The sequence below is a fragment of the Trichophyton benhamiae genome (assembly GCF_000151125.1).
Source record: "Trichophyton benhamiae CBS 112371 chromosome Unknown contig01356.0, whole genome shotgun sequence".
Taxonomy (NCBI): Eukaryota; Fungi; Ascomycota; class Eurotiomycetes; order Onygenales; family Arthrodermataceae; genus Trichophyton; species Trichophyton benhamiae.
Window position 1 is genome coordinate 42640 of NW_003315100.1, and position 27346 is coordinate 69985.

Below are 27346 nucleotides of genomic sequence, written 5' to 3' on the forward strand. Positions count from 1 at the left end.
GTTGCGAAGGAATGAAATCACAATGATGATGGATGAAAAGAGGGCGAAGATCGGAAATTTTGAACAACGTGGAAAACCTGCAACATTGACAGGAAAAGAAGAAAAACCTGCCCAATATTAACACCATCGTAAGTTCAATAATGGGGACACAGGCACCACGGGGCGAAGTGACCTCTCTTAAAAATAATGTTACGAGGTATAGCACTATGTTGTTATCGTGGGCTGGAATGGTTATTTTCCAAACTAAGGGATGGGGGGGAAGAGAAGGGATGGAAAAAGGAAAGAGGAAGCATAACGACGATGCGGGTATCCCTCGAGGGTCCCAGCCCATGCAAGGAAATAAACTCGTTGCGCATACTAGGGGTGCCTGTGGAATGGCTGATCCCAGAGTCGATTTGTTGCATGGCAAAGACACGAAGCCCGGCTGAAGAGCCAAGTCTCTGTTTCTCACCAGCCCAGGCCAGGAGTTTAGCCACTGGGAGACGAAAATAGCACTCTGCACAGCGCTCGGTACGCCATGAACTATTGACAGCGTTGGCTAAGCGATATCAGAGCTCTCAAAGCGCACGCTCTCAGGCTTCCCACCAAGCGCCCGTCCGCAGGATTCACCGGCCAAACACGAGCTGGACCCGGCGGAAAGAAAATGGGTTTTCGACTATCTTGACCCTTGCCCCCTAATCAGAGTAATTGAGTGAGGCATCATGGCCAACCGGGAGCCGAGCCAAGCGTCGATCAGATCTGATCAGTCCTCTGCCCAAAGGACAGAAGGCGTCCTTGTCAACCGCCACGAAGCCAACTTAAGCCCTTTGCCCCCCCTGATGGCCACCCTGGGCCATCACACACCATAGCGCTGGGAGTCCCGTCCCGTGCGCATAACGGATGTCTGCATCCGCGCTCCTTGCCCCCTTGCTCTTTTTTCTCCATCCCGCGGCTGGTCCAGCTGTGGGACAAAGAATCTTGTTCGGGGGATGCGGTGCGACTGGTCGGATGGCTGTTGATTCGTAAGTAGCTATGCGAGAAGTCTTTATTCGAGCCAAATAACCCTGGAAACTCTAACGGCCTTCTGCGATATTAGGAAAACTTTGCACCCGTTATCCATACCGATATCATCCTCTCGCATGGTCAAACGGAGCGACGAAATGGCCCCTCCAGGCTGTTCCTCCATTGCCGTGACATGGTTGGAATGTGGTTGTGTCGTTGATGTTGCTCGCTGAGCTCGTGATAATTACAGAGTGTATGGTATTGATGACTAAGTAATAAAAACAGACTTTAGGCCAATAGAAGGTCCGAATAAGATAAATACATCGTATATCGCAATACGCGATACTCCCTTCGCTCAATCTCATCTCAATCGCCCCAGCATGGAAAGCTTCGTCTTCTCGACTCGAGGACGACGACAGAGGATTGACTGACTCCGCTACGATTCGGTATTCTAGACCTGTTAAAGAAACATGCGAGCTCACAAACATTAAATTGCCTCTCCCAAGAATGTTTCTAGATCCAATCCACGAGGAGAGACGGCGATTTTCAGGGTCGACCCCTCTGGGTCTTGAGCCTCCGAGAGCCAAGGGATGAGAAACTATTGCGGTTGAACCCTTTGTAGGTGACAGATCCCAAGTTCTCCATACAGACTTCGCCTGAGCGTGTTATTCGAATCTATCACCTTTCTCTAGGCGAGATAAGGGCCCCGTGTACCCATCGAGACTCACTCGCAGTCTTAATACCAGGGAATCTACGGAGTATCTGTGAAATAAGGAACACTATGTCTGAACCAGGATTTGAACCAAAAGTACTCTGTTGTACTCCGTACACTGCATGGAGAGGCTAAACCGGTTGTCTGCAGAGAGACTGATGCAGGCGGTGTGCTAAGCTAGCTCAGATACTGGGAATCCCAGAAAAACCTCTTCCCATGACTGGAAGATGGCATGCTGGCTGACACCAATCGATGACCAGGATTGACAACAAGTCTTTCCACCAGGCAGTATCCAGTCTGGCTTTCAGATAACGGCTCGACCAATACTAAATCCCAGCTCAGCATTCAAGGGAGGGATGGAAGCCTGAGGCATATTTTCCTACCTTAAATAACCTTATAAAATTAGGAGGAGACCAAGCATGTGAATGCTTCCTGCTAAGCCGCAAATGGAAGAGACTCGCAGGCACAGGGTAATAGTAGGAGATAGCCTTGGTTTTTCGACAATAGCAAGTCCATTTCAGAAGCGCAAGGAGGAAAACGCGGCTATGGAATATGACTGCTACTTGAGCAGCCCACAAGGCACCCCAGGCTGTTTAAGCCGCCCCTTGTTTTCCTGTTCCGGGTTTCTGGGCACACACACAAGCTGCACGTTATATCGTGGTGGAGTGCAGATACATGGCAGGGATTCTCCATGTCTTCGTACTAATATAAAGAACCTCATGGGTGTTTGAGTATGGATGTTTATTTTGCATTTTATATATTATCCAGAAGACGCAACATCGAGTCTGCTTTGTCTACTCCGTACATGGAACGGAACTCTAGCAAAACTAAGGTTTTAATAGTCCGGAGAGAGTTCCTTTCTTGGACCACGACGATAACAAGGGGAATCGCACGTCAGGTATTGAGGATGTGGGAGGTGGAAGCGCAGAGCTGGCAGATGGAGGAAGAAGCAGGTGAGAGCGGCAAAAATTGATGGCTGCGAGGCACAGGAGATAGACCACCAAGCCCCACGAATGAGAGGCTGGTTACACTGCAGAGCAAAAGCAAAACCCAGGGATCAGGTGAGTCTGGGGCAGGAATCGAACCCATCAGAAATAACGATACGCGGCCATCGACCTGTCGTCCAACTGCCGTCTGGCTCTCGCTTTTCAGCCCCTCTCCCCTTGCTTTTTCCCTGATGCAGCACGTTAATATCCAACTTGATTTGCAAGCGTCAACGATGCAGAGCTGACGGTGTTTAGTTGATGTGCCTACGCGAGAAAAAAGAACGGACGTCGGCTTTAGGTTCAGGGCCCCGATAAAACGACCCAGGGATCAGGATGAGTCATCAAACCTAAGCTCTGTCCATTAGGCCCACCTCCCGCTTTGCCGCCAAGGGATCCACTAGTGACCGCTACAGTTTAGTGCCGCTCCCCCCCTGTCGCTACCTCTTTGATAGTCGCTCTCTCGACGGGGAGGTCAAGCAAGATATCACTCTCGTCACCCCCTAAAATAAGACTCTCCTCTCCCCAAAAGAAAATAAAGAGCTCGGAGAAAAAAAAACAAAAATAGAACTGCCTGCCCAAGGACCAGGATCTGCCTCGGCTTGCATGCCTTCCGTTAACTGGCTATCGTAACTAGCCCGGAAGACGATCCGGCATTACGGTTTTCGCCTTTTTTTCATTCTTTGTGCAACTCTTGCCTGGAGCATGATGACCATACCAAGGGTGTATGGGCTGCATGTGTCGCATGCGCTGGTATACATATATACGGATCACGGAACCTAGCCCTCTAGTTTTCTCCCCTTTCCCTCCCGATTTTCGATTCTCAGATCTATAGTTATACGCTTGCGAGGCACGACCAAGACGAAGACATGTTTTGTTGCTCGTACCTTTGACGCTTGTTATATTCTCGCTTCCTTCGTGCTTCCTTTCCTCGGAATGGATAGCTCGTCTTGATTCTCACTGATCTTTGTCTTGGAGGGGAATGCGTGTTTCGTTTAAGACATTCAACAAGCGACTTTCCTGCTCGGATATCGTTTGCGACCCCTCCTAGTCGCCGGTGATCCACTATCAGCGACTACGATGGCTCTACTACCCTACCAGTCCCCGCCTCTCCTACCACTCGACTCTACTCACCGAGGGTCCCTGGTCGTCATTGCTGGCGCGATCGCAGGTGCCGTCACCTTGACCGGTCTACTGATCAGACTGTACATTCATCTTGCCATCAACCCACACTATGGGCGAGATGACTATTTTCTTCTGGGTTCAGCAGTAAGTATTTACTCTGTGACAATTATTAGTATGGCAATCCTTACTTACATACGGACTTCTAGTTTGTCGCTTTGTGTCAGTCTATATTAATATTCGTCTCCGTATCCAAGGGGTTTGGCACATCCGCCGACCTAATAAATCACGACAATCTAGTGACCTTGCGACGGGTAAGTAGCTACTCCTGATATACCCATATGGCCTCTGGGAGAACTCCAGCTTACTCTTTGTTAGGCTTTTTTCTCCAGCGAGATTCTATATCTCGTTACTCTTTACCTTGCAAAATGTTGTGTTATTTGCATATTTCTCAAATTGACTCCCAAGAAAACACATAACCGTGCTACCTTGGGAACACTTGTTTACTGTACACTATGGATTATTGGCTCAATCATGGCAGTCGGTATCAGGAGTGGTATTCTAGATACCCACACCGTCAGGGCCGTTAGCGTCTCCTATTGCAAACTCAAGGTAAGCTTCCCTCGATTTAGTGTCTAAATATGCATAGTAAAGGCTGACATATCTACCCAAGCTTGTCAAATGGCGATTCATCGTCTCCTTTGATGTTTTGTCCGAAGTGATAATATTTCTTCTTGCGGTCCACCTCATCAGAGAGCTTCAAATGCGATTTCGAACAAAAATCGTGGTCCTCAGCGCCTTTGCTGCCCGATTACCGTGAGTTTCATCTAGAACAGCGCAATTCGAAGATCTGACTAGTTAAAACTAATGCACACCCCCATAGAATAATAGCTCTAGCCATAATACGGCTTCATTACCTTGACATATGCGGTGAACAAACGAATCTCACCCTGGATCTAATCGATTCATCAGTCTGGACCCAAATCAGCCTGAACTACAATGTGATCGCCTGCACCATCTTCGCACTCAAGCCATTCACAGCAGCCGTAAGCACAAACTACGGCACAGCAGGCGACCAATCGCTACAAAACTCCAAAAATAACAGCAACGGAAGTACCGTTGACAACAGCTACTCTCGCGATCTTGAAAGTGGTACATACACATCGAGATCGAAAGAGCAAAGCTTCTCCAGGCCTTACACAGGTACAAGCTCACAACACGGTCTGAAGAAGCAAAAACCACGCAAGACTCAACTTTCTACATCTTTATCCCGATCATTGGCGGGCAAGGAGGCTAAGTCCGGCCAGCACTCTTTTCCTCGATTTTCACTCTTCTCTCCAACATCACCTACAGCACAACATCAACGTCTGAAATCATCGGACGAACATCATGAAATGACATCCATAAACGCGAATGCACCACCAGTGCCGTCGCTCCCACATAATCAAATATCCAAACACTCCCACACACGCACCTCAAGTCGTGGAGTCCGAGTGCCGTTCCTACATAGGGGCGAGAAAGGGGGTCCTGGGTCCTTTGATTCTCACGGCTCTGTCCCTGGAGCCGGGACGATACATGGGCCTGGCCCCATGGCGTCAGACACAATCATCGACCCGCCGGCTGCGGCTGCAACAACAATAACTACCGCTATCACTGCGGGGGGAGGAGATAGGACAGAAGCGAATCCTGAAGGGGATTGGAACGATGATAAAACCAAGTTAATTATCAAGAAAAATATAGAATATACTGTTCAGTACGGAGACTGAACCGTGTACACTTCTGTATATTCTTAGATAGTTGCAGTATGTACGTATGATATGATTAGCAATGATACCTGTCTTTTGACGCCAAGTTTTTTTTATCCGAGGATGGAGGGATATAGGCTTGAGTAAATATACTGATTAATTTGAGATAAGAACGACAAGTAAGAACAAAAGAATAATAAGAAACAGTCAAAGCAAGCGGAGTAGAGATACAGAATAACTATAGGGATATCATGAACTCAAAACCACAATGCCCATGATACACCATTATACACATCTGTCATGCAGAAAAATGATACAATAGGAGCACAGGAAAAAGGGATACTCAGACAAGAGGCAAAAGCATGCATGGGGAAAAATAAGAGTAGAGGAGGAAAGAAGAAAGACAAATAACTGACAAACTCCATTTCGCTTGCTCCTGGAACCATAGGTAAACCCAGACACTTTTTTGGTGGTTTGATTCTTGTTTTCCTTCCATTATTATGTTATGTTGTTTGTCATGATTTGGATAAGATGGCGTTTGGTTGATCACTTTTTGAACATGTAGTGTCCATAGATGCCGCCGACGTCGCCCACAGAGACAGGGATCTTGCGGGTTCCCCACCAATGTGCGCCCATCTTCCAGCTTCTCTGGCCGTCATCAACAGGCATAGAGGGATCGTCACTGGGCTCGCGAACATACCAGCCTCGCCTACCGAGTTCGCGGACAACCCATCCGCTACGGTTGTTGTTGGACTTGCTGCGAGAACGCAGCGGGGCGATGATACGCTCGCTCATCTCAATGACGAGTAAGGGGTAGCTCTGGGGAGTCACCAGCAAACAAGACTTGGAGTTGAAGAGCGCAGCTTGATTCAAGTACGGGTTACGAGTGAGGTCGAGGTAGCGGAGATGAGAGGGCTGCCAGGGAGTCGCGTTGGATGAGCCGGTTGCTGAAGATGGCGGAGGGGCAAAGAAGGAGTTGATGTCGTCGAGAGTGAGGTCTGCAGAGGACAGGCCTAATTCCTCGACATGCTTGGAGAGCCTGAGGAGGTCAGGCATGTGTGCGGAGGTGATACGGGCTCCTCCCAGGTTGAGAGAGCGGAGGGTGGATTTCAGGTGTGGTAGGAGATTTGGTACATCCGCCTCCTCGAGGATACGATGACGAGAAGCGTCGACCATGAGATTGAGGTAGACCAGAGAAGAGGTTACTGCCGGGTGGGTAGAGAGGAACCGGACAACCTCTGGGCCGGTGAGTTTGGTGCATCGCGAAATGTTGAGATGGGTGAGCCGAGCAGTGTACGGGATCAGGAATAGGGTGCTATTGCTGATCTGGGTATGAGCAACGTCAAGATGGGTGAGGTTGATAAGACGGGGAAGAAGAGACTGGAAGGCCTCGTCGGGCAGCCCAGTACATTCGTGAAGGGATATACGACGGAGATTTGGGAGGACACTGGGAAATTCGGGCTCCTGCGTGACAGCACTGAGGAAACCAGAGGAGAATTTGGCAGAGGAGCAGCCACAGAAGTCAATTGCGCGGAGAAGAGTCTTGGTGATGAAGATCTTGCGCACAACATCTCCGTCCACGTCGTCCTCGACATGTTCCTGAAGAAGCAGCTCCTTGAGATTTGGCAGTAGGTCAAGGCACTGGAGCAGAGTCTTTGCAGTGAGGTTCTGGATTTCAACGTTCATCTGCTGAGTGCGTCCGAGGCCAACAGAGGTAAAGTGTGAAAAGTCCAGTCGTCTGACAATGGTGCCTAGAGAGGGATACTGGCGAATATGGTTAAGAGCCTTGGAGAAGATGATGGAGTGGGGAATGGTGATGTGCCTGTATAGCACTCCCAGGGTAGCCGAGTGCAGAGTTCGGCAGGTCAACAGGCAGGATATCAAATCGACATTTCGAGGAGTATACCCGTTTGGTGGAATATCCAGAGCCAGGTGTGATATAATTTCGTCCAGTATCTCAACCGGCAGTCTCTCCAGACAGGCTCTCTTGGTCACCCTGGGAGCAGGACGACGCATTTCTAGCACATCTTCTTGGTCCTCATTTTGCTGTTGCTGTTGTTGCGCCTTTGGCGGTTCCGGGTTAGGGACTTCTTCTTCCCATGCCCATCCTCTGGCCTGGGTTCCTCCAAGCAGACGAAGGTCGCTGTAGCTTCTGCTCAGCTTTCTCCCGCCGAGACGAATCTGCTTCCATCCTCGAAAGGTTCCACAGGGGCAGCAGAAATCGGGGATGGGAGCCTTGAGCTCTTTGGCCTTGCTAGCTGAACAGTCAGCGGCATGCGTCTTGTCACCGGAAGAGTTGCTTTCCTTGGTATCAACAAAGGACTGAGCGATTCCTGCACACGTATCATGATCGAATTAGCCTGGACTCCGCGGATATGTATATGACCAAATTCTTAAAAGAACGACACAGAAAGGAGATGTACCGGTGTTGTCTTCCTCGATGGAGCCAAAGGAGGCACCTCCGATGCTGCTGGAGCGAGAGTGTGAACGAGCCTGGGAGCTGAAGGAGTCCTGCCTCTTGTGAGCGGCTGCTATCTTGATATCTTCCACGTCATCGGCATCGGGAATATCGATATCATTATCCTGGTCAAGGGCAGAGACGGGCAGCGCGGGAGGATGAGGGCTGGGCTGGTGGGCGAGGTCAGAGGGAGTCATGCTATGGTACGGGAGAGTATACTGGATGGTAATAGTTTTCTATGTGCCGGCCCGGTCTATAGCTCCAGATAATGATGATTAGTACCGCTTCTTCTTGTTTTTCTTGATTTTCTGTTTGATTCTTTCTTTTCTTTGGCTGGTAGCTTGAGCTGGAGTGGCGGTTGTTGGTGTTGATTGTGGCTTTTGGCTTGTGTAGTAAATTTTGGCCGCAAAAAGAAGAGCAGAACAAGAGCAGAGAACAGAGATGAAAAAGCAGAACAGCTACTAGGTTTTGTTTCTTGTCTTTTCGTTTTCCTTTTGCTGTCCACTTTCTTCTTGATAGATTGATCTTTTTCTTTGCTTTGCAGTATCAACCTGACAACAGAGAGAAGAGTAATAAAATAACAGGATAGGAAGAGGCAACAGGAAGGTACAGATATGAGCGAAGAGTCCAGCAGCAGGCAACACAGGACACCACGTAGGCAGAGATAGACACGGAGACGGAGGACAACTGGAGACTCTCCCAATATATCTGCGAGACTGACGCTCTCTTCTCTCTTCTCTCTCTCTCTCTCTCTCTCTCTCTTTCGTTGGTTGGTTGTGTTCTCTTGGGTTGGCTGGACCGCGTCTTTCTCGAACTGTCTATCTATACACGACCTCCGAGCCAAGCCGGTGCAGTGCCTTATTGCTATCCCACGGACAAACAGGAGACGTATATGCAGAGGTATAGGGGTGGCAGAGACAGGGAGGAAGCGGAAGCGGAGGAAGAGGTTGAGGCGAGAGGATCTGATCCTCAGGCAAGGAGGCGACTGACTTGGAATACCTGATAAAGTAAGCAGACGTACAGGATATTGTATTGGAACAGATGGTAGAGTAAATAGAAGGCCAGGCAGAAGCTGATAAGTAAACAGACGAAGTGAAAGAAGAAGAAGAAGACGAGGATGCCTGGAGTTGCAGTGGAAGAAGATGAAGTGTCATCTAGCAGGAGGAGAAGAAGAAAAACGGCCAAGGTCGCATAGTGGAGGGAGCTTTTGGGCGTCACCTGACATGCCTGAGGCCGTCCCCGTACCGTCACTCCCATAACGCCGAACTATCTCCAGCGACTACAGCCTGCACCGGCATAGCACAGCGCCAGAAAGGGAGTCACACCGCTCTCGGCGCTGCCTGTGCAGACTATTGCCTGTCTGCGCCGTCCTCGTCGAGCTAGCCCTTCTGCCTGGCCCTTTGTCGGCGGCTTATGCTGCAGCGAACCACCCCCCAAGAGCCGCCGAGCGCAACGTAACAAAAATTACCGGCTGGTACGGCGGGCGCACTTCTGGTGTAAAACTCTAATTAACCGCAGGGTCACGCTAGTCCTGATCGGGAGACGGCCCACTCCGCCGGTTTGGATGACATAATACTCCGTACGCAGCTCGTCATAGTCGGCGGAAAGCAGAGCAGAGAAAGGATCAAGTGGGAGAAGCAGAAGAAGGAGAAAAGACAAGCAAGTAGATATGTTGAGGCCGTACGGAGTAGACACCGTGAGACCTGGTTTAGCAGGAAAAAGATAGTACAATAACGAGTGGAAACCTTCTCCATCTTCTTCTCTCTCCTTTGTTTTGTTTCTGTGGAAATTGACTTTTTTGGGACTGCGGGAGACCAAGCTTTGTCACATGACCTGGTCTAGCCCTAGCTATTCTATTTATCTTTTTCCATCTTCACGTCTTTGTTGGAAGAAAAACATCGTGAGAAGTGAGAATCTCTTCAGATGTTGATATCAGATGCTGCTCGGTACCAGATTGGGCCTGCAGTGTTACCAGGGTAAAGGCGAATTTCGATGTCGACCGGCCAAACCCTGCATCTCTGCGCTTACCCTCCCTGTATCGTCACTCCTTGGAACCCCCCTGGATCGCTCGACTAGGACCTTGGCTCTCTGCAAGCCAAGATCAATAAAATCGACCTCCTCACTACGGAGTACCACCTGTCTGGCTATTCACTGTCCACGGCTAGTTACATGATAGCGCTTTGGAGCCGGCAGCTCAGCTCGACTGCACCTGGTTCTTTTTCCGTTTGTCTTGTTCCAGATGTATAGCCGGGTACCTGACGGCCTCGTGACAACCTTCAATCCACGATACTGCTATAGTTCGCCGTGATAGGATCGGCTTGTGCCTCCTGCGTCATCGCATGCAAACTGACGTGTCACCAAGTCAAAGTAGCCATGGCAAGGCGCTGCTTTCTCGAGAAAAACAAAGCACATGGCCACCAGGGATCAGTAATGGGCGTACAGGGTATACGGGGCTGTGTTACCCTCGCTGTCAACAACGTCAGTTCTGGAGTACTCCGTTTGATAGAGATAGAATAGATCTAGAAGAGATTGTCTCTTCTAGACAATTAGTTTATGGAAAATAGAAGTGATAAAAAGGTATCTGAATTATTAATGTGGCCTCAATGTCTGCAATTTGTCCTGGTATCAAAAAGTTATCAAAAACCCCCATAACTCCTCCCCCTGCCCGAGGGATCAATTAGCTGTCTCTCACGAAAAACGCGCCAATGCTTGATCGTAACACCAAATCAAACCCTGAATCAGAATGCCCTCATGAGAGAATCAAATAAAGAAGCCAAGATGGAATGAATTCAGTATCGCACTGCCCTGCTCAGCCCTCTTTAACTCAAGTTTAATCTTCCCCCCATGAAGATAAAATAGTCCTTTCTTCTTTCTTTTCCCTATTACGGCTCTCACGACCCCTGGTACGCCGTACGACGCATTGCTATGATTTCGTTTGCTTCCTGAGTAGCACGGTTGGGTAGCCAAGGCCGGATCCTAAGCCAGATCCCGATCCAGATCCGGAAGCCATCGATGTTGATGAGGTTGACGTGGTTGATTTCGTCGGCTTTAGTGAAAGAGTCCGCGGAACCCCCTGGGCCAACGAGAACGTCTTCTTGTGTCGGAGCGGAGTGCCGGGGAACACCCCCGCAGTCTTCATAGACAAGTTGATGCGGGTGACTGGCGGGCTTTCCCCTTCGTTTGGGTGAACGTCAAGGTGTTTTGCGCCCACCAGTTTCCGCATTTTTCTCGGCATGGGAGTGGAGCGGTATGGGGTTGCTGGAGCGGGCATCTTTACGATAGGTGCAAGGAATGGAGCCGGTTGATCCCCTTGCTTGTTGTAGCTTTCCGTCGCTTCAGGCGGATGCTCTTCATTTTTGCTCGTATTAGTATTGTTGTTGCGTCTGCTGGATGAACGCAGGTTCCGCTCGATTGCCTCCGAGTTCTGGTAAACCTCCAAGTCAAACTCGGGGACTTTCTTGTCCCCACAGTACTCGACTAGGGCAGCGTCGTTCCATCTGACTTGTTTCTTTGACAGGTCTCGGTGTTGATGCTGGCCATCTTCTGGATCCGTCCCCAGCGCTGCAATCGCTTTATTGAGAATTGGCAACAATTTGTGTGGGGGTTTGCTGCCCTTGTTCAATCTCGTGTTCGCCTTGGTCAGAAGGGCTGTCTGCTGGTCGTCCGTTCGCTGCATAAAAACGAACTCAGTGCCCTTTCGGCGGCGTGTTGGGATCTGGTCCGGGACCCTGGGCGGATGCCGGGCATGCTCGACCGTTACTTCAACAACAGGAGAGCTGGGTGCAATTGAGCCATCCCAGACGTTTTCGAACGGTGGTTTTTGGTCCGTTGATTTGGACGCAACAATGCGGGGCGACCGTCGGTTAAAACAAAAGTCAGGAAGCTGTAGCTTCTCAGGAGACAATTGTCGTCTATGCGAACGAGGTGAGTTCCCGTCCACAGCTTCCAGTATGCGTCGTGCAGTGGGAGTTGGCGATTCCGGCAGACGGTCAACACCAGCATCTTTCTTCACCGGCGTATTGGCAGCTCTCTTAGCCCGTGCCTTGGAGAGGAAGTCAGAAATAACCTCTGCATCGTCGCCGTCGAGAATAGCTATCTTCCGCACTGGTGAGACCTGAAGGGGGATAGCCCCTTGCTCCGGCATGATGGCCATGGGTTCCGCTACTGCATCAAAGAAGGTCTCTTCTTCGAGTTCTCTGCCATCATCTGGTTGGCATTCTGTACGGACTGTGTTCGGTTTCTCCTGGCTGACTTCTCCTGGCATTGTTCTGACCTCCTGTGCAGTCTCCTCCGGCTGAGGAACGTCTCTGGGTTCGTTGTAAGAGCTACTACAATGACCCTGCTCTTCATCGGACACCTCAACACCTTCGGTCCCACCCTTCGCTCGAAGTAGGAAGTCGACCGATGCCGTTGTTTGCGCGCTCTCCGCTGGCGCAACGTATTTTCCTAAATGACAACAAATCAGTACCCTCCATCATCAAGTCATCCCAGCGAAGATAGTCGCAGCAAGCGCAATAATAATACACCACTCACGTCGTCGGTCTTCCGTCTGCGCTTCCCATTTTGTCTCCAAAAACGACCGTCCACGCTCACACTCTGGGGTATAGGCCAGTCGCAACCTCTTCACGCCACGTAGCGCGGCCAGAGTCGCGGCCAAGTTGATCTCTGTAGAAAACGCATCCATGTCGTGCATGCTGTTCACTTCCAATGACGTAGAATCGGTACACCTCTTCCAGATCTTCTGTGTCTTGGACCGTGGGAGGACAGGCGTTGTTGGCTTGCGGTCCCAGAGGCGAGTTGGTTTCTTCGACGTTGCCTCCGGAGTGAACCTAAAGCGGTCGTGATCGAACAAGCGATTCTTCCTACAGCGTGAATTTAGTTATTATTAGATCTTCACTTGCTGTCGACGTGTCTTTGCATGAGTGAGGGATGGGTGCGAAGGTGAATCGGAGCCTGCGCCTGAGGCAGAGAATCCCAGTGAACTGTGAAGCTTGTGGAAGCGTTAGGTACCTTCTTGGAGAACGCATTTTGTACTGTTTGCACAATGATGGAAGTAGATATAGCCTTCAGAATAGAGATTCGCTATAGTGATAGATGTTCGTTGTCAATTGCAATTCCGCAGGTAAAGGGGCTGCTTATTCTGGTTATCTGTAAACCGGCTGGCTGACTTTTTGGGAGTGGTGTAAAGGGAGGATGTGTATAATAACATGTACTCCGTAGTCGACGATGAAAGACCAAGTCCACAGTAATGAATGTGATAGGAAACTGAAGATAGGATGTTTGTTATTCTGAACTTATTCAGTCATCGGCCTGGATGGTTTGGCGCGTTTTCTTTTTTTTTTTCTTCCTCCTTTGCTTCTCCATGATGATGTTTTTACCCCCTGCTAGTAGCCCGTTGCCGTGCCAACCAAGGCCCCCCATCACAAGCCACAGTTTCTCATATCGACTATCTCGACGCCAGCTACGGAGTATTATTCATGTACTTTGCATCTGTTTAACCGCTCCAATGTGCCTTATATCATGTCGTAGAAAGTAAAAAAGGGTCATTTATTCGTTGTCATAATGCTGTGTTTATCATTTCGTCTTCCATCGGCCTACACCTCTATCATCAAACGGGTCTCCAAACTCTCCTATTGCCAGAAAACCGTTAGTAAATCTAAACGTCTTCGATGGGCCAGTTATGGCGGGATACTGAAGGCAAAGAAAGAGTCGTCCAGATAAACATACTGAGGCTGAAGTCCTTGTCTACAACGAACTCGAGTGCCCTCTTCGCTTCTTCGTCCGCCTTCTTGTTCATCCACGATGCGCCAGGTTCCTCTCGCAGTACTGCTGGCAAATTACTCGTGGAATCTTCGGTTTCCTCGTCGTTTTTCTCAGAGATGCTGGTTAATGGAGCGGAGTCCTTGAGATTCTCGTTAAAGCCTGTCATTGCTACTTCTCGAGTCGCAGGTCCGTGAGACCCGGGTGGCGATAGCTCTGGCATTGCTGGTATACTGTTCCTGGCTGTCCCGTTACCTCCCGCTGGTGTCTGAGGACTTCCTGGGGTGGGAGACGATGAAGTCGAAGAGAGCATCTCGGAGTCGAAGTCGTCTAGACAAAGGTCAGCTTCTCCCTTAGTAAACCAGGGAGTGTGACTTCCCCTACCTGCCATCTTGGATAGTCTATCTTCTGGGGAAAAGTGCCTTCTTCAGTTAATATAAAGCAGTTTCGCTTTCTCCAGTCTCCTAGGGAAGCTGTTTGGTAGTGGCGTCGTCTCTACCAGCTTTCGTCGTTTCGTCGTCATCGAAATCGTTATCGATATACGTATCACGTGACATGTACTTTTTTATGGCTTTGAAAAAGCTGAAAAGTTGACAAAGTCGAAGACAGCAAACAAACCGGATATTTTGTGACTATTTCACCAGGCGTTTTGCAAGCGTTAGACTCTTGATTTGCTTTTGAATACTACAATTATCTCTTCTCTTGGGATAAACCCAGCAACATAGTGCCCCTTCACCCCTTCGGCTGTTACGGTGCCCCCCGCTTACGAGAATCTTCAGCAAGGCCTTTGGTCGGATCATACACCGCGATATAGAACATATAGAAAGGGATCTTGTGGTGTATAATAACGTTTAGGTTTATTGTATACCCTCTAGTTGTACCATGAATCGAGCCGATCAAATACCGGATGCGTGGGACGCGGACTGGGAGAGCATTGCAGATGTATTGCCCTACCCATCAGCTTTTTTTTTAAACAATAGTATTATTGTATCATTGAACAATCAATACTGACCATTGATTGCGAAATAGAAACCGTCGCAAGCTCCTGAACCAGTACCTGAGAAGAAGCTGTCCGCCAGAGCTGCAAAGGCCCAGCGCCGGGCAGAACATGCTGAATTTAACCGACAGCTATGGGCCGAAGCGTGAGATACCTATCAATCTTTTGAACTATTGCTTGCTCTGGGCCTAATAAAGAGTTTTTTTTTGTAGTGAAACACCGCAAACGTTCCACTTCCTCGAGTCTCGGTCTACGGTTCCTTTGAAGTCCGAATACAAAGTACCCATGAAAGTTCTTGCGCGCAAACCCCAGAGTAACCGATCTGAACTTGAATCAGGCATTCAGGGACTGTCCGTACAAGACCAAGGTCAGGGTGATGACGATGACGATGAAGATTTTGAAAGAAAGCCTGGACAATTAACGTACGAAGAGCGAGTCGCAAAAGCTCAAAAGGAACGGGAGGAAAAGCAACGCAAGTACGAAGAGGTTCGTGAGAGATTGTTCGGTAGCCCTACTCCAGGCTCAGGTGCATCATCTCCTGGCAACGGCACGCCACCGCGCCAGGGACAACATCAAGGTGGTGAGGGAAAGAAACGGGGACGAAATAACAGGTCTAATACCGGAGGCAATCGAGAAAACAAAGAACGAAGAGACAGAGATAATGCCAATGCATCTCCCAAAACACAAGGCCGACTGTTCGACCCAAACTACTCCCCAAGAACAAACTCGAACTATGTTCAGAGAAAGGAAAAAGAGCGCGCAGTAGGTGAATTTAGTAGGGAAGCATCTTCACAGCCACAGCTGGATATGCAGTCTCAATCTCCTCAACTGCAAGCACCCATCAGGAGTCCCCGAGGACCAGATTCTAGTGGAAGAGGTGGATTTGGTGGTTTTCCATCACGGGGTGGACGAGGTTGAAAAAAGGGTGCAGATGATATCCACACGATACAAAGTCTTACCTGCAACAACCCGAGACGAGTCCACGGGTGTATCTCCAAGAGAGTGTCAGTACTGACACAGCGCCCGATCCAGCTCCATATTCAGGAGAAATACTTATTATGCACCAATACCAGGTCGGGCATTCAAGCTGCTCGCTGGTCCACGTTGGACACATCGGCATATCAGGCTTTTCCCAGTCGCCAGGAAGCAAAAATGCCCTGTCTATGCTAAGATACCCTACGAGAATTGCCCAAAAAGGCTATATAAACCGACAGCTCGCATCCTGCAACGATGGGTGAAAGAAGCTACGGGCGGAACATAGGCTGCGACATACTACTGCCCAAATTTTGGATTGGAGATGGGAGGTATGCACGAAACCCATAGCGGACACCTCTTCATCCACGAGTTTTAAGAACTGTCACAAATGAGCGTTACATTGCGATGTTGAATAAGAGGTAACTTCACCTCTTCTATACAGCGGAATAAAGGCATTGCAGTCTATACTATACTGAACCTTGGTTAAAGAATGGTATACATGTTGGGACTAACGATTGGTGATACAAAATGGCGGTCCGTCATATCACACTACTAAACTCCTCAATTCCTGCATTCATCCCTCTCATGGTAAATCGTGTCCGGCATTAATAGCATTAGCTAGTTGGGATGTGTTTGGGCGGTTTTCTGTAAGACAATCAATATACTTTAGTTAACAAGTTGACGAGGCTGAAATGGAAGAATCGTTCCTACTCACCTGCATATCTCTGGTAGCTATCCAAGTATAAATCATCGGCGCTCGTAGTGGCCATAACATGTTCATCTAACTCCACTGCTTCCATCCACGCAGCCCATCTGCTGCCCCTTTCTGGATCAGGCCACGCACGGTAAGGTTTCAATACCCGGGTAAGCCTTAGCATCCATGGAGCAAAATGGATGTCAACGAACGAGATGCTGCGGCCTAGGAAGAACGGCCCATGGACATGCGAGGCGTTGACAAGCTTGCTTATATGGTCCTTTAGTTGTTCAGTGATCGTAATTTGCTTCCCTGGGTCTTGTTCTTGCAGCAGCCGGTAAAAACAGGGTATTATATGGCGGTTTATCTAAGATGGGACATGGTTAGTTTTAGATATGGAGAATGAATGACAAAAATGTATATACGTACATGGTCTGCCCATAAACGGCAATGTGCACGAAGCTGCGGATCTCCTGGGGGTAACAAGGGTTTGCCAATATCTAAATCCTCGAGCTAATAGAAGTATGTTGGTTAATACATAGGAATCTCAAGACAAGAAGGCTAAAAGTGCCTTACATATTCAAGAAGAACACTACTTTCATAGCATCCCCAGTTGCCATGTCGAATGGCTGGCACCAGGCCGCGAGGGTTTACTTCAAGTAGAGAGTCTGGTTGCTTGTATGGGTCGATTTCAATGTACTGATATGGTATTCCCTTGACCTCAAGGGCAATCCATACCCTCTGTACAAAGGGGCTAATGGCTAGCCGTTAATTCGCCAGTCTTGCAATCGATAGATACCGGGAAAACATACCAGAAACAGCTGCCATAAAGTTTCAAGTCGCTCTCCTTTGCATGTTTCTTCACAGTGGAGTATGCATATCCAGATGCACGGCTATGGTATGATTTTTGCTGAGTCTACACATATTTGTTAACAGCAAAAAACGGAGGATTCGGGGCGATTTCTAAGGAATATATTGACGTACAGTTGACTTCTTCTTGTCCTTCTCCTCCTTTAGTAGATTCCTCTGCACACTATTCTTCTTGATCCGGTCACTTTCTTCAAGTGTATGCCGGTGTGGGCCTTCGACGGAGTCTGATCTTCCATTCCCCCCATTCCCATTTACACGTTGAATTGTGTAATATCGAGCCCCGGCCACGCCAGGATGGCCTGGTGGCAAGGTTGCACTGGGTGTTAGTACGCCGAACGGCTGAGACCCGTCTAGATTTGAGTTTGATGAGCCAGGTACTACCAGGAGATCAGAAGGTGAAGAAGCCTGGGAAGGTTGTTCGAATCCCGAGGGAATATCTTGGGAACTATTTATGGCGCCAGGGAAGTATTCCGTGATCTTTATCTTGACGTCGCATAGATTACGCTCTCGAGCGGTTCTCTTTCGCTTCTTCTTATTGGGGTCATGGGTCTTTGGGGTTCCTGGTGGGCGTCCTTTTAGCCGACAGTCCCAGTAATGGGATATAAAGGGCTTGCGCTTGTATCTCTGGGTGGACCGGTGGGAGTAGACGTTATCTACATGGGGGAAATATGTTTGGAACCTAGGAGAAGTTAACCACTGGATTCACACAAGGGTGATATAGTACCACTTACTCCTCTTCGCTCAAGACAATCGTGTCTTCCACGTTGAACAGCTTCTCTCTCCATTTCTGGAGGTCCGGCGGGTTAGGTATGCATTTCATATTCTTGAAATGGCCTTCGCTGGCGTGACTGCTGCCCCCCTGAGACATGTCTGCCTGACCCGGGGACTGGAAATGGGGTATCATGTTCTGTGGCAGGTGTTGCTGGGTAAACGGTGAGAACTGCATGTCATTGTTCGTCGGCGATACAAATTGATGGCCAGCAACGTCGTCCGGGTGCTGTGAGAGTCTGGCATCATGCGGAGTGCTCAACACCATCCCGTCACCAGAGAATGTGATGTCCACCTGGTCCATCTGCTCGATCTGCTCCAGGCCATGACCGGCAGATCGTACTGCTGGCGGGAGGTGTCCTTCTGCTGCATTGTTCAAGTCCGCGTCGAACGCCCCTCGTGACGATATGCCTCTTCCGGACGTTTGTTGTTGTTGTTGCTGTTGCTGATGTTGCTGATGCTGCTGTATCGAGTCGACAACGGGCGAGGCGAGCGACTGGACGGCATTGAGACTGTGAAGCTGTGACTCGAGCTCTGGATCGGTGGGCGGTGCTGTCGCGTGCTGGTCGCGCAGGTCGTGGGGGCCAGGCAGCTTGCTCGGCCCGGTGTCTGCCATGGTGACGATGGAGCTGGCGCTGGCTAAACTGGCGATGGATTCTGCAGCGTTTCAGAGGGTGGACTGCTGCTGGCTGCGGGCAAAGCTGGGCGGCGCAGTTGAAGCGGCGTGACTTTTTTCTTGCTCTCGTCTTCGCGCGGGTGGGACGCCAAGCCGGGCCAGCTGGTTATGCTTAAAATGTTTATTTTCTTGAGGCGGACGACCATGTAGACTCCAGAAGGGGGGAAGGGGAGATACGGGCTGGTATGGCTGTGTGTGGGTAGACTTGTATAGTACATAAGTAGTAGATGAACTACAGTGGCAACAGCAGAAATTGCAGGATAGGAGGCGGAGGCAGAGACCAGCTAGAATGTGAAGGCAGTTATCGAGAACGAGCAGCATTGGCAGCTCTGGCTAATCAAGCAGATGCTATAGAGACACATCAGAAATCATCTCTTCTTCCTCTTATCCGCCTCTACGTTCTTGAAAGGGAACCCAGACGTCCTTTTGTCGGCACCAGTCCTCTTACTGATCCTGCTCGACCCGGCAAACAGCATGCACCAGAGTCCCATGGCAGCCAAAAAGCCTGACGCCAGCATCCCGGCTGCGAAGCCCATCTGTCCCGTGCCAGAATACCATGAGTATGTGTAGCCAGCTACCACTGCATGAAAGCCGGAGCTGATTAGGAGCATCGGGAAAGCATATTCTTTTTTGGGGTCGGACTCGTCTGCAGTGATTGAATACGAAGAAGCGAGTGGTAATGCACCAGTCAGGACCAGAAATATCAAGGCTAGCGATACCTGGCCTATTCCGCAGCTCCTAGCAAAGTATATCTCGAGTGCTAGGCAGATTCCATCCTGCGTCAGCACCTGTTGCATTTGAACGAGCTAGCAGGGGGGGATATCAACGGCTTAGTCTTACGTGTAGGCTGCCGGGTCTCGTCAACCAGTGTTGTTATTATGAGCTTCGGAGTAAACAGGAGAGCGGTGCCTTGGAGGGCCAGCCAGGCAAAGGTGCCATATGAGTACGGATAGAAGCCCTGGTGTCTAATGTCAGCGGGGGAGGGGCAGTCCAACTTGAAAGTGTAATTTCCAAGAGACCACTAACGTCCATAGTCGGGTAAACCGGTACATATACCGCTTAATTAGAGGGATTCAGGGCCTTATGGCTGTGATATGCCGTTGTGCACCAAGGAATTCGTTTCTGTTGCTTTGTTGCTGTTTGTTGCTTCGGCTTTCTTGTTCTTCATTAGATAAAAAAGGGGATGACGTCATGTAAAAGTTAATTTGTTACAGGTTAGTCAGCTCATGTTCTACAATGACAGATTTTGTTTGCGCCTAATAAAGATCAGTCAAGTTCTATCAAGCAGCATCAAGCTCATCAAATTGACCAGTTTTGATCGTTACTGCGTCCGCTAGTCGAGAGAGCGGGCGAGCATGCGTATTTCGAACTCTTGACCCCTGCTACAGCACTATCAATATTCAGGGTTTCAGTGCCAGTATGACAATGACCATTCGAACCACCACCGTGAAGGACTCAAGCAACTGGGACGAGTGATATCACAGTTATACTTGGCTTCACACTCTTATACCAACTTTAGGAACTGGCTGATTCCGATCCGGAGGAAGAACCATCGTCGAGAAGCTGGTCTAGGGGAACTGGAGATCTACAAAATCGAAGGTGAGATGAGGGCAGTCTACATACTTCCGCACCAATCCAGTGCGAGGTATTGAACATTCAATTATGAGACGGCTTAAACAGGCGACTTCACCTATAACATTTTCAAGACTCTGAAGGAGTTCCTCTATCTGACGGGAAGGGAAAGGAGGCAGGCAAAGGACTTCAGATGGAACCAAGCCCACCGAGCGCAGGAAGAGATTTCCTCTCTGTTCCGGTAGACTCAAACCGATCTTCAGTCACTTTTACTGCCTGGCTACCACTTGTACTTGATATGTATTACGAGAAGCCTAGCTAAAGTTATATAAATAACAATATTCATGTATGTTTAGGTATGGGAGAAAAGAGATAAACATGCAATCATTACACCATACAAGGTATCTGGTAACAAAAAAAATACATTTTTCCACCATAACTATCCCAAGTTGGATGATTTTAGGTACCGTGCAAAACTGCTATCTTCGCCGGCTTGACCGTCTCCGGAATCAGCCAGGGCATTGCTATACCGCTGTGAGAGTCCGGCATCGTCTCGCTGGTTAGGTCGTTCATCCTCATCCTCATCGTCATCATCTTCTGCATCAGAGATGGTCTCAATTTGGTCCGCTTTCTCCTTTGACGAAGCTGGGCGGCCGGAAACATTCATGTCCTTCAACAGCTTTCCCAGCTCAACATCCCGTCTCTCCAGCTTCTCTTTCTCCCTCTGTTCCCTCTTCCTCTCAAGCTCGGGTTTATAGTCACGGTCAAACTCTTTGCGCTTTTCCTCTACTGCAGCGAAAAAGTCGTCTACACCGTCTCCCGTCATGGAGCTGACTCCCACCACACTCAAATGGTGATAAAATTCCTCGAGCATCAGGCTCATACTGTTCAAGAATGAGCCCATATATCCGCTGCCACCTCCAACACCTCCAGAACCACCCTCACCGCCGCCAAAGGCACCGTGTTGTTCCTCCTCCGCTAGAGCAGCCTGGAACTTTTCAAAATCGGTCATCCATTCCTTTGCAAAGTCGGCATCTTTCACGTCCGTCTTATTAAAAACTAAAATCATTGGTAGTTTTGTCTTGTATAAAATGCTACAGGCATAAAGCATATTGCTCATAAACGTGCTCGTCGAGCTTGTCCGTGGGGTATCAATAATATATGCAATCACCGTAGGGAACGACGACGCCAGTGACTCCAGCAGTATACTTCCTGAAGCACTCCATACAAACACTTCTATCTGGCCGGGTGTATCCACAAGTATATGCTCCATTCGCTTTGGAGCTGCAGGCTGTTCTGGGGTGACGGCCTGCAATGCGCGCTTTTCCAGGATTCCCATTATCTGATCAATTTTCGTGGCGAACAGGTTTAGAGAAGTCAGGATGCCGCCATTTGGTCCAAGATTGTACTGCTTCATGACCTCCTTGTAGTTTATTGAGTCTCTTATGTCGATGTTGCTCTCGAACGGAACTGAATGTACTGCTGGGTCGAGGTTCATTACGTACGGAGGCTTCTTTTGGCTGTACAGGTAGGAGTTGATTCTCTGCATGAACGTCGTCTTCCCGGATCCTATACAGTAATTCAACCATTAGTTTCCCGTCTTAAGCAGCACAACTGTCTTATTTATCAGAAAGAGGGAGCTGGTCTACCTGCCATCCCGACGCAGACAACTGCGACAGGCGGGGCTGCCATGGTTGCGATCTGGTCAATGAAGCGAAATCCAACAGAAGAAGGGTTGTCAAAGGTAATAAAACAGGCCCCGGTATTCTCTAATATGAAGAAAGAGGAAGACACCCGACGCTATGGCTGTGATCAAGCGCAATAGGAGCTGTTGTTTCGAGGTTGTCAAAATTTTGGCCAAAAAGAAAAAGATTTAGAAGAACAAAATTTGGTTGATCCGCGACGTCATCTCAAAGCTCCAGATTAAATCTTGTGAGCTAACTACCGAAGCAATCTACAAACTTCAACACATACGACCAACTTCTCCCCAGGACACAATGACGCTGGAAGACTTTGAGCGAGAGCTGGCGGAGAATAACAGAAAAGAGAAAGAAAGAGAAGAGAGAGAGCATGAAAGATCGAGACGAAGACATCGACACCGCAGTGACCGTGACCGTGACCGTGACCGCGACGAAGATTCCAAGCACCGCTCCCATCGACACCACCACCGGCATCACTCTCCGCATGATAGACATGGCCGCCGAGAGGAGGATGAAGATGATGATGGAAGACGCAGGCATAAACGATCTCGGCATTCAACGAGCAACGGCGAGGAGAGAGAGCATCGGCACAAACGACGCCATCGAGACCGAGATGGAGACAGAAACCGAAGCAGAAGCGCTGACAGAGATAATACGAAAGAAGAGCCACAAGAACCTGCTGTAGAATCGGAGACTGGAGCTAAGCTTCAGAGGGACTCCTGGATGGAAGGGCCTTCAGCTCAAGACATTGATTATATACACCGGCCAAAGGAGAAGCCGCAGGAAACACCAGCAGCTCGGATGCTTCAAGTCGACTTTGGGCAGAAATTGCATGAAAAAGAGCTGAATCGCCATCTTCTTGACGTTGCGGAGGACGCTGATACTACACGGAAAAGTGATCCAGTGGAGGTGGACTACACATTTGGAGATGAGGGATCACAATGGCGAATGACGAAACTCAAAGCGGTCTACCGACAGGCGAATGAAAGTGGGAAAACAGTTGACGAGGTTGCTCTGGAACGATATGGTGATCTACGGTTCTTTGACAATGCCAGGGAAGAAGAAATTGAGCTCGACCGGAGAGAGAGATACGGAAAGGATTACCTTGGGAAGGAGAAACCCTCCGGGGAACTGTTTAATGCCCGAAAGTTGGACATGGAGCCAACTAGGAGAAATAATAGCGCAATACCAGCCCCGGAGCTTGAACCCTCTGCACAAGGAGAACCGGTGAAAACAGAATCAGCTCCGCGGGAGACCACAGCGCTAGATGCTAGCGCTCTAAACAAGTTAAAGGCTCAGATGATGAAGGCGAAGCTAAGAGGTGCATCGGATGCAGCTGAGTTAGAAGCCCAGTACAATGCAGCCGTTTCCGGAGCGGCAAACCGAAAAGAAGCGGATATCGTCGTCCTGGGGGTCATGGACAACCGCATGTTGGCTGGGGGTAACCGGGCTGAAGTACGTGCGGTCGAAACCAAACGTGGTAGAGAGAGAGGCCAGGTAGAAGAAAACGAGGATATGACCATCGAAGATATGGTCCGTGAAGAGCGCAGAAACCGTGGAGGCGCAGGAGAAGGGCAACGATTTGCCGAAAGAATTGCCAAAGATGCTAAATTTGATGTGAGTTCCCGTAGCTCTCTATGTGATATATGGTTTATAAATGCTAATTGGATATAGAACGATCTTGATTATATGGATGAGAATGCTTCCAAGCTTGCGAAACGAGTCCACAAGTCAGAAATTAACCTTAAAAACGCATCAATAAGTGAATTCCAGAAGATGAATCGCATTCTGGATAACTGTCCCTTGTGCCACCATGAGGACACTGGGAAGCCTCCCCTTGCGCCGGTGGTATCGTTGGGAACTCGTGTTTACCTCACTCTTCCAACGGAGCCTGAGCTAAATGAAGGGAGTACATGCATCGTACCCATCCAACACCGGACTAACCTCTTAGAATGTGATGATGATGAGTGGGAGGAGATCCGGAACTTTATGAAATGTCTAACAAGGTTGTACCACGACCAGGGACGAGACGTTATTTTTTACGAGAATGCAGCCCGGCCCGGCCAGAAACGACACGCAGCCATGGAAGCCGTACCATTGCCGTATAGTCTCGGAGAAACTGCCCCAGCGTTCTTCAGGGAAGCAATTCTCTCCGCGGATGAGGAATGGACTCAGCATAAAAAGGTCATTGACACACTTGCCAAAGCCCGACAAGGCGGCGGAAAGCTTGCGTTCCGCAACACACTAGCGAAGGAAATGCCATATTTCCACGTTTGGTTTGAGCTTGATGGCGGGTTAGGACATGTGGTTGAAGACCCTAACCGATGGCCAAAAGGGGATCTCTTTGCTCGAGAGATTATTGGAGGCATGCTCGACCTGGGCCCTGAGGTGATCAAGCGGCAAGGGAGGTGGCGTAGCGGCACTGACAGAAGGGTTGACGGATTCAAAAAGCGCTGGAAAAAGTTCGACTGGACTAGAGTATTGACTGAGGAGTGATATATGCAATCCCTCCTCGGGTGGCAATTTTCATGCAGCCATTCAGCTTATATGTGATGATACAAGTTTCAATCAATCAAATCATGGGTACTGGGGATCCTTATACTCACGGAGAACGCCGTGTTCAACGTCAGACCCCCTTCCGCCTAAACCCATCCGTGAGATTTGATCTGGCGGGTCCCATCCTCACTAAATGACGATCTACAGGCCTAAAGTTGCACGGCATGGCAGACGCCTTCATGTCAACAGAGAATAAACGGTCAACATACATTAAGCTACACAATGCAGTTAGTTATTCAGCTTTTTCCGGGGTTGTTAAACGCCTCTCGCCAGGTCAACTCCAAATCCTTATAATATCAACAACTATCGACCGTTATTTGCTTGATAGGGAGCCCCTTTTTGGCGTGCTTCCGGTGCGCCGAAGAGAGGCACACGCAAATAAGCTCGAATGAGCAGCAAACTACTGGGTTTGCTGCAAGAAATAATAACTATAACTATTCCACATCGACGAAGAATTAGTTACTGACTCGGCCGAATTCTGGAGCAGAGCGAGACGCTTGATACAATCACGTCTGAACAGCGCGGAGCCAGTCAGGAAATGAGCTGCTGGAGAGATGATTCTTCTTGATTCGATTTGGCCGCGATTATTTAAGTTGATCCACAAATCGTTTTATGGAGCCACCCCACGACAGCCAGATGATATTTATATATATCAACGCTCAAGATCCTGATGCTGGGCTTCCTAACTTGATTAACAACCAGCCCTGTTCTATTGGCAAAGTCTCTTAGACCACGCAGGCAGACCCTTCTATAGTTCGCAGAAGTTTGGCCCAGGGGTTTTATACCGCAATCAGACAGAGGAGCGTCGAACCGACGATGACATCAGCTGAGAAACCGAAAATCCTCTTGCTAGGAGAAATCGATCAGTACGTTGCAGCTTTAATTCCCTAGTTAAAATGCCCTGAATCTGTTATTCCCCTCGGCCATATCTGCTTTTGATATGCGTCAAAGAGCAGGCCTGTCTTCCGTCCCTGCATATGCGTACGTCGTATTATATGTACGGACTACCTTATATGCACCAACGGCTTCCCGTCCTTATTTACCCCTGGTATTATATGTATGGCGTGCCGATGAAATACATCACGGACACGTATCCGTCAGTTACGATCTTTGTACTTATGCACTAACTTGGATGGCTCCGGGCCCTTCTTCTCCCCGTGAGTGGGGGACGGAGTGGCACGGAGCCCGCGAATATAAAGTGCCCATGACACATGGCGAAACCTTTCCAATATCGGAGAGCTTGTAACGCCCAAAGCCACCAATCGAGCTGAGTTCCTTCAGGAATGTCGTGATGGTAAACTCGATGGAGTGCGGGTAGCCTATCGGACTTTCGGGTCTGTCTCGATCACTGGCCTGATTGACCAGGAATTGGTGGAAGCTTTGCCAAAATCCATGGAGTTCCTAGCCCACTGCGGTATGAGAACGATGCATCTGGGCTGTATGAACCCCCCCTGAAAATACATGGTTATACTGACAGGCTCGACCAGGCTCCGGGTATGACCAAGTAGATGTCGCAGCTTGCAGCGCTCGATCACCACCGCTGCGGGTCTCCAATGTGCCTACAGCTGTAGATGAGTCCACGGCCGATGTTAGCATGTTCTTAATTATCGGGGCTCTTCGCAATTTCAATGCCGGTATGCAGAACCTGCGAGCCGGCAAATGGAAGGGTTCCCCCGAGCCAATTGCCCTTGGACACGATCCGCAGGGGAAAGTACTCGGTATTCTCGGCATGGGAGGCATTGGACGTAACCTCAAGAAGAAGGCTGAGGCCTTTGGCATGAGCGTTATTTACCATAATCGCAACCAACTGAGTGAAGAGTTAGCCGGAGGAGCAAAATATGTATCCTTTGATGAACTTCTTGCCCAAAGCGACGTTTTAAGCTTGAACTTACCCCTGAACGTACGTTTCATTCCTGATCCTACACCCTTTTTCTATCCCTGGCCTTACATTCCTAATATCACTCAATACCCTGTCTCGTAGCATACGACCACAGTGCAGGGTACTTCGTCTAGCTAACCATGCCCCCCTTGCAGAAAAACACAAGACACATCATCAGTTATGCGGAATTCAACAAGATGAAGAAGGGCATCATTATAGTGAACACTGCTCGCGGGCCGGTTCTTGATGAAGAAGCTCTTGTTATGGCACTCGAAAGCGGAAGGGTAACCTCCGCAGGGCTCGACGTTTTTGAAAACGAGCCAGAAATCCACCCAGGATTGCTCAGGAATCCCAACGTGATCCTTGTTCCACATATGGGCACCTGGAGCGTTGAAGTAGGTTACCTTTTGTTTGAATGCCAGTAGTTGTTGGGTGGAGGCTAACAAGCTCATGAACAGACTCAAACCGGGATGGAGGAGTGGGCGATTAGCAATGTTAGACAAGCGATAGAGACAGGAAAATTACGATCCCCTGTACCTGAACAGGCAAGACTTTAAAGCAGTGAGTTCTTGATTTGATGAGGCATTGATCAGAGGTACATTCGTTTATCTAGAGAAGTATAGATGGAGACACTTAACTACTAGACTGGGTGAAAGGGAGGTGGCTCAACAAGCGCATCATGATGTCTGTCTGGCAACCAAAGAAAAAGGAAAAAAAAATAAAGTAGTTTATCTTATAAAATTGATCAGGTCAATGTCTTTCGAATTCATCGTGCACTAGTCTAATAACTAAGACTGTAACGTTTCATGGTATATGGGAGAAAGGAGGCCAAAAATATCATACAAAGCTCCAGCCGGTTCCGTGTGATCCTGGATATCCCCCATAATGCCTTCTCTTA

The 27346-nt window shown here is 49.1% G+C and overlaps 11 protein-coding genes across 11 annotated transcripts; 4 read left to right on the top strand and 7 right to left on the bottom strand.

The window, feature by feature from the left end:
• Positions 1-3756: 3756 nt before the first annotated feature.
• On the top strand, positions 3757-5564 carry ARB_00383 (uncharacterized protein; the record flags this gene model as incomplete). The annotated part of the gene is made up of 5 exons (XM_003013153.1): positions 3757-3945; positions 4008-4112; positions 4177-4410; positions 4472-4614; positions 4682-5564. 5 exons carry the CDS (start codon positions 3757-3759, stop codon positions 5562-5564), a joined length of 1554 nt encoding a protein of 517 aa, XP_003013199.1.
• Positions 5565-6089: 525 nt separating this feature from the next.
• Positions 6090-8198, bottom strand: ARB_00384 (uncharacterized protein; the record flags this gene model as incomplete). The annotated part of the gene is made up of 2 exons (XM_003013154.1): positions 6090-7876; positions 7967-8198. 2 exons carry the CDS (start codon positions 8196-8198, stop codon positions 6090-6092), a joined length of 2019 nt encoding a protein of 672 aa, XP_003013200.1.
• A 56-nt stretch (positions 8199-8254) lies between these two features.
• On the bottom strand, positions 8255-9258 carry ARB_00385 (uncharacterized protein; the record flags this gene model as incomplete). Its single annotated transcript, XM_003013155.1, has 2 exons — positions 8255-8815; positions 8992-9258. The coding sequence occupies 2 exons, from the start codon at positions 9256-9258 to the stop codon at positions 8255-8257; spliced, it is 828 nt and encodes a 275-aa protein (XP_003013201.1).
• Positions 9259-10924: 1666 nt separating this feature from the next.
• On the bottom strand, positions 10925-12694 carry ARB_00386 (uncharacterized protein; the record flags this gene model as incomplete). The annotated part of the gene is made up of 2 exons (XM_003013156.1): positions 10925-12447; positions 12535-12694. 2 exons carry the CDS (start codon positions 12692-12694, stop codon positions 10925-10927), a joined length of 1683 nt encoding a protein of 560 aa, XP_003013202.1.
• A 963-nt stretch (positions 12695-13657) lies between these two features.
• On the bottom strand, positions 13658-14152 carry ARB_00387 (uncharacterized protein; the record flags this gene model as incomplete). Its single annotated transcript, XM_003013157.1, has 1 exon — positions 13658-14152. One exon carries the CDS (start codon positions 14150-14152, stop codon positions 13658-13660), a length of 495 nt encoding a protein of 164 aa, XP_003013203.1.
• Positions 14153-15043: 891 nt separating this feature from the next.
• On the top strand, positions 15044-15676 carry ARB_00388 (uncharacterized protein; the record flags this gene model as incomplete). Its single annotated transcript, XM_003013158.1, has 1 exon — positions 15044-15676. The coding sequence occupies one exon, from the start codon at positions 15044-15046 to the stop codon at positions 15674-15676; it is 633 nt and encodes a 210-aa protein (XP_003013204.1).
• A 764-nt stretch (positions 15677-16440) lies between these two features.
• On the bottom strand, positions 16441-18681 carry ARB_00389 (uncharacterized protein; the record flags this gene model as incomplete). The annotated part of the gene is made up of 6 exons (XM_003013159.1): positions 16441-16794; positions 16857-16940; positions 17004-17181; positions 17240-17343; positions 17412-17976; positions 18029-18681. 6 exons carry the CDS (start codon positions 18679-18681, stop codon positions 16441-16443), a joined length of 1938 nt encoding a protein of 645 aa, XP_003013205.1.
• Positions 18682-19109: 428 nt separating this feature from the next.
• ARB_00390 (uncharacterized protein) lies at positions 19110-19538 on the bottom strand (the record flags this gene model as incomplete). Its single annotated transcript, XM_003013160.1, has 1 exon — positions 19110-19538. One exon carries the CDS (start codon positions 19536-19538, stop codon positions 19110-19112), a length of 429 nt encoding a protein of 142 aa, XP_003013206.1.
• A 1214-nt stretch (positions 19539-20752) lies between these two features.
• Positions 20753-21862, bottom strand: ARB_00391 (uncharacterized protein; the record flags this gene model as incomplete). Its single annotated transcript, XM_003013161.1, has 1 exon — positions 20753-21862. One exon carries the CDS (start codon positions 21860-21862, stop codon positions 20753-20755), a length of 1110 nt encoding a protein of 369 aa, XP_003013207.1.
• A 448-nt stretch (positions 21863-22310) lies between these two features.
• On the top strand, positions 22311-24509 carry ARB_00392 (uncharacterized protein; the record flags this gene model as incomplete). Its single annotated transcript, XM_003013162.1, has 2 exons — positions 22311-23630; positions 23688-24509. The coding sequence occupies 2 exons, from the start codon at positions 22311-22313 to the stop codon at positions 24507-24509; spliced, it is 2142 nt and encodes a 713-aa protein (XP_003013208.1).
• A 1654-nt stretch (positions 24510-26163) lies between these two features.
• Positions 26164-26873, top strand: ARB_00393 (uncharacterized protein; the record flags this gene model as incomplete). The annotated part of the gene is made up of 2 exons (XM_003013163.1): positions 26164-26469; positions 26583-26873. The coding sequence occupies 2 exons, from the start codon at positions 26164-26166 to the stop codon at positions 26871-26873; spliced, it is 597 nt and encodes a 198-aa protein (XP_003013209.1).
• Between the last annotated feature and the right edge of the window lie 473 nt (positions 26874-27346).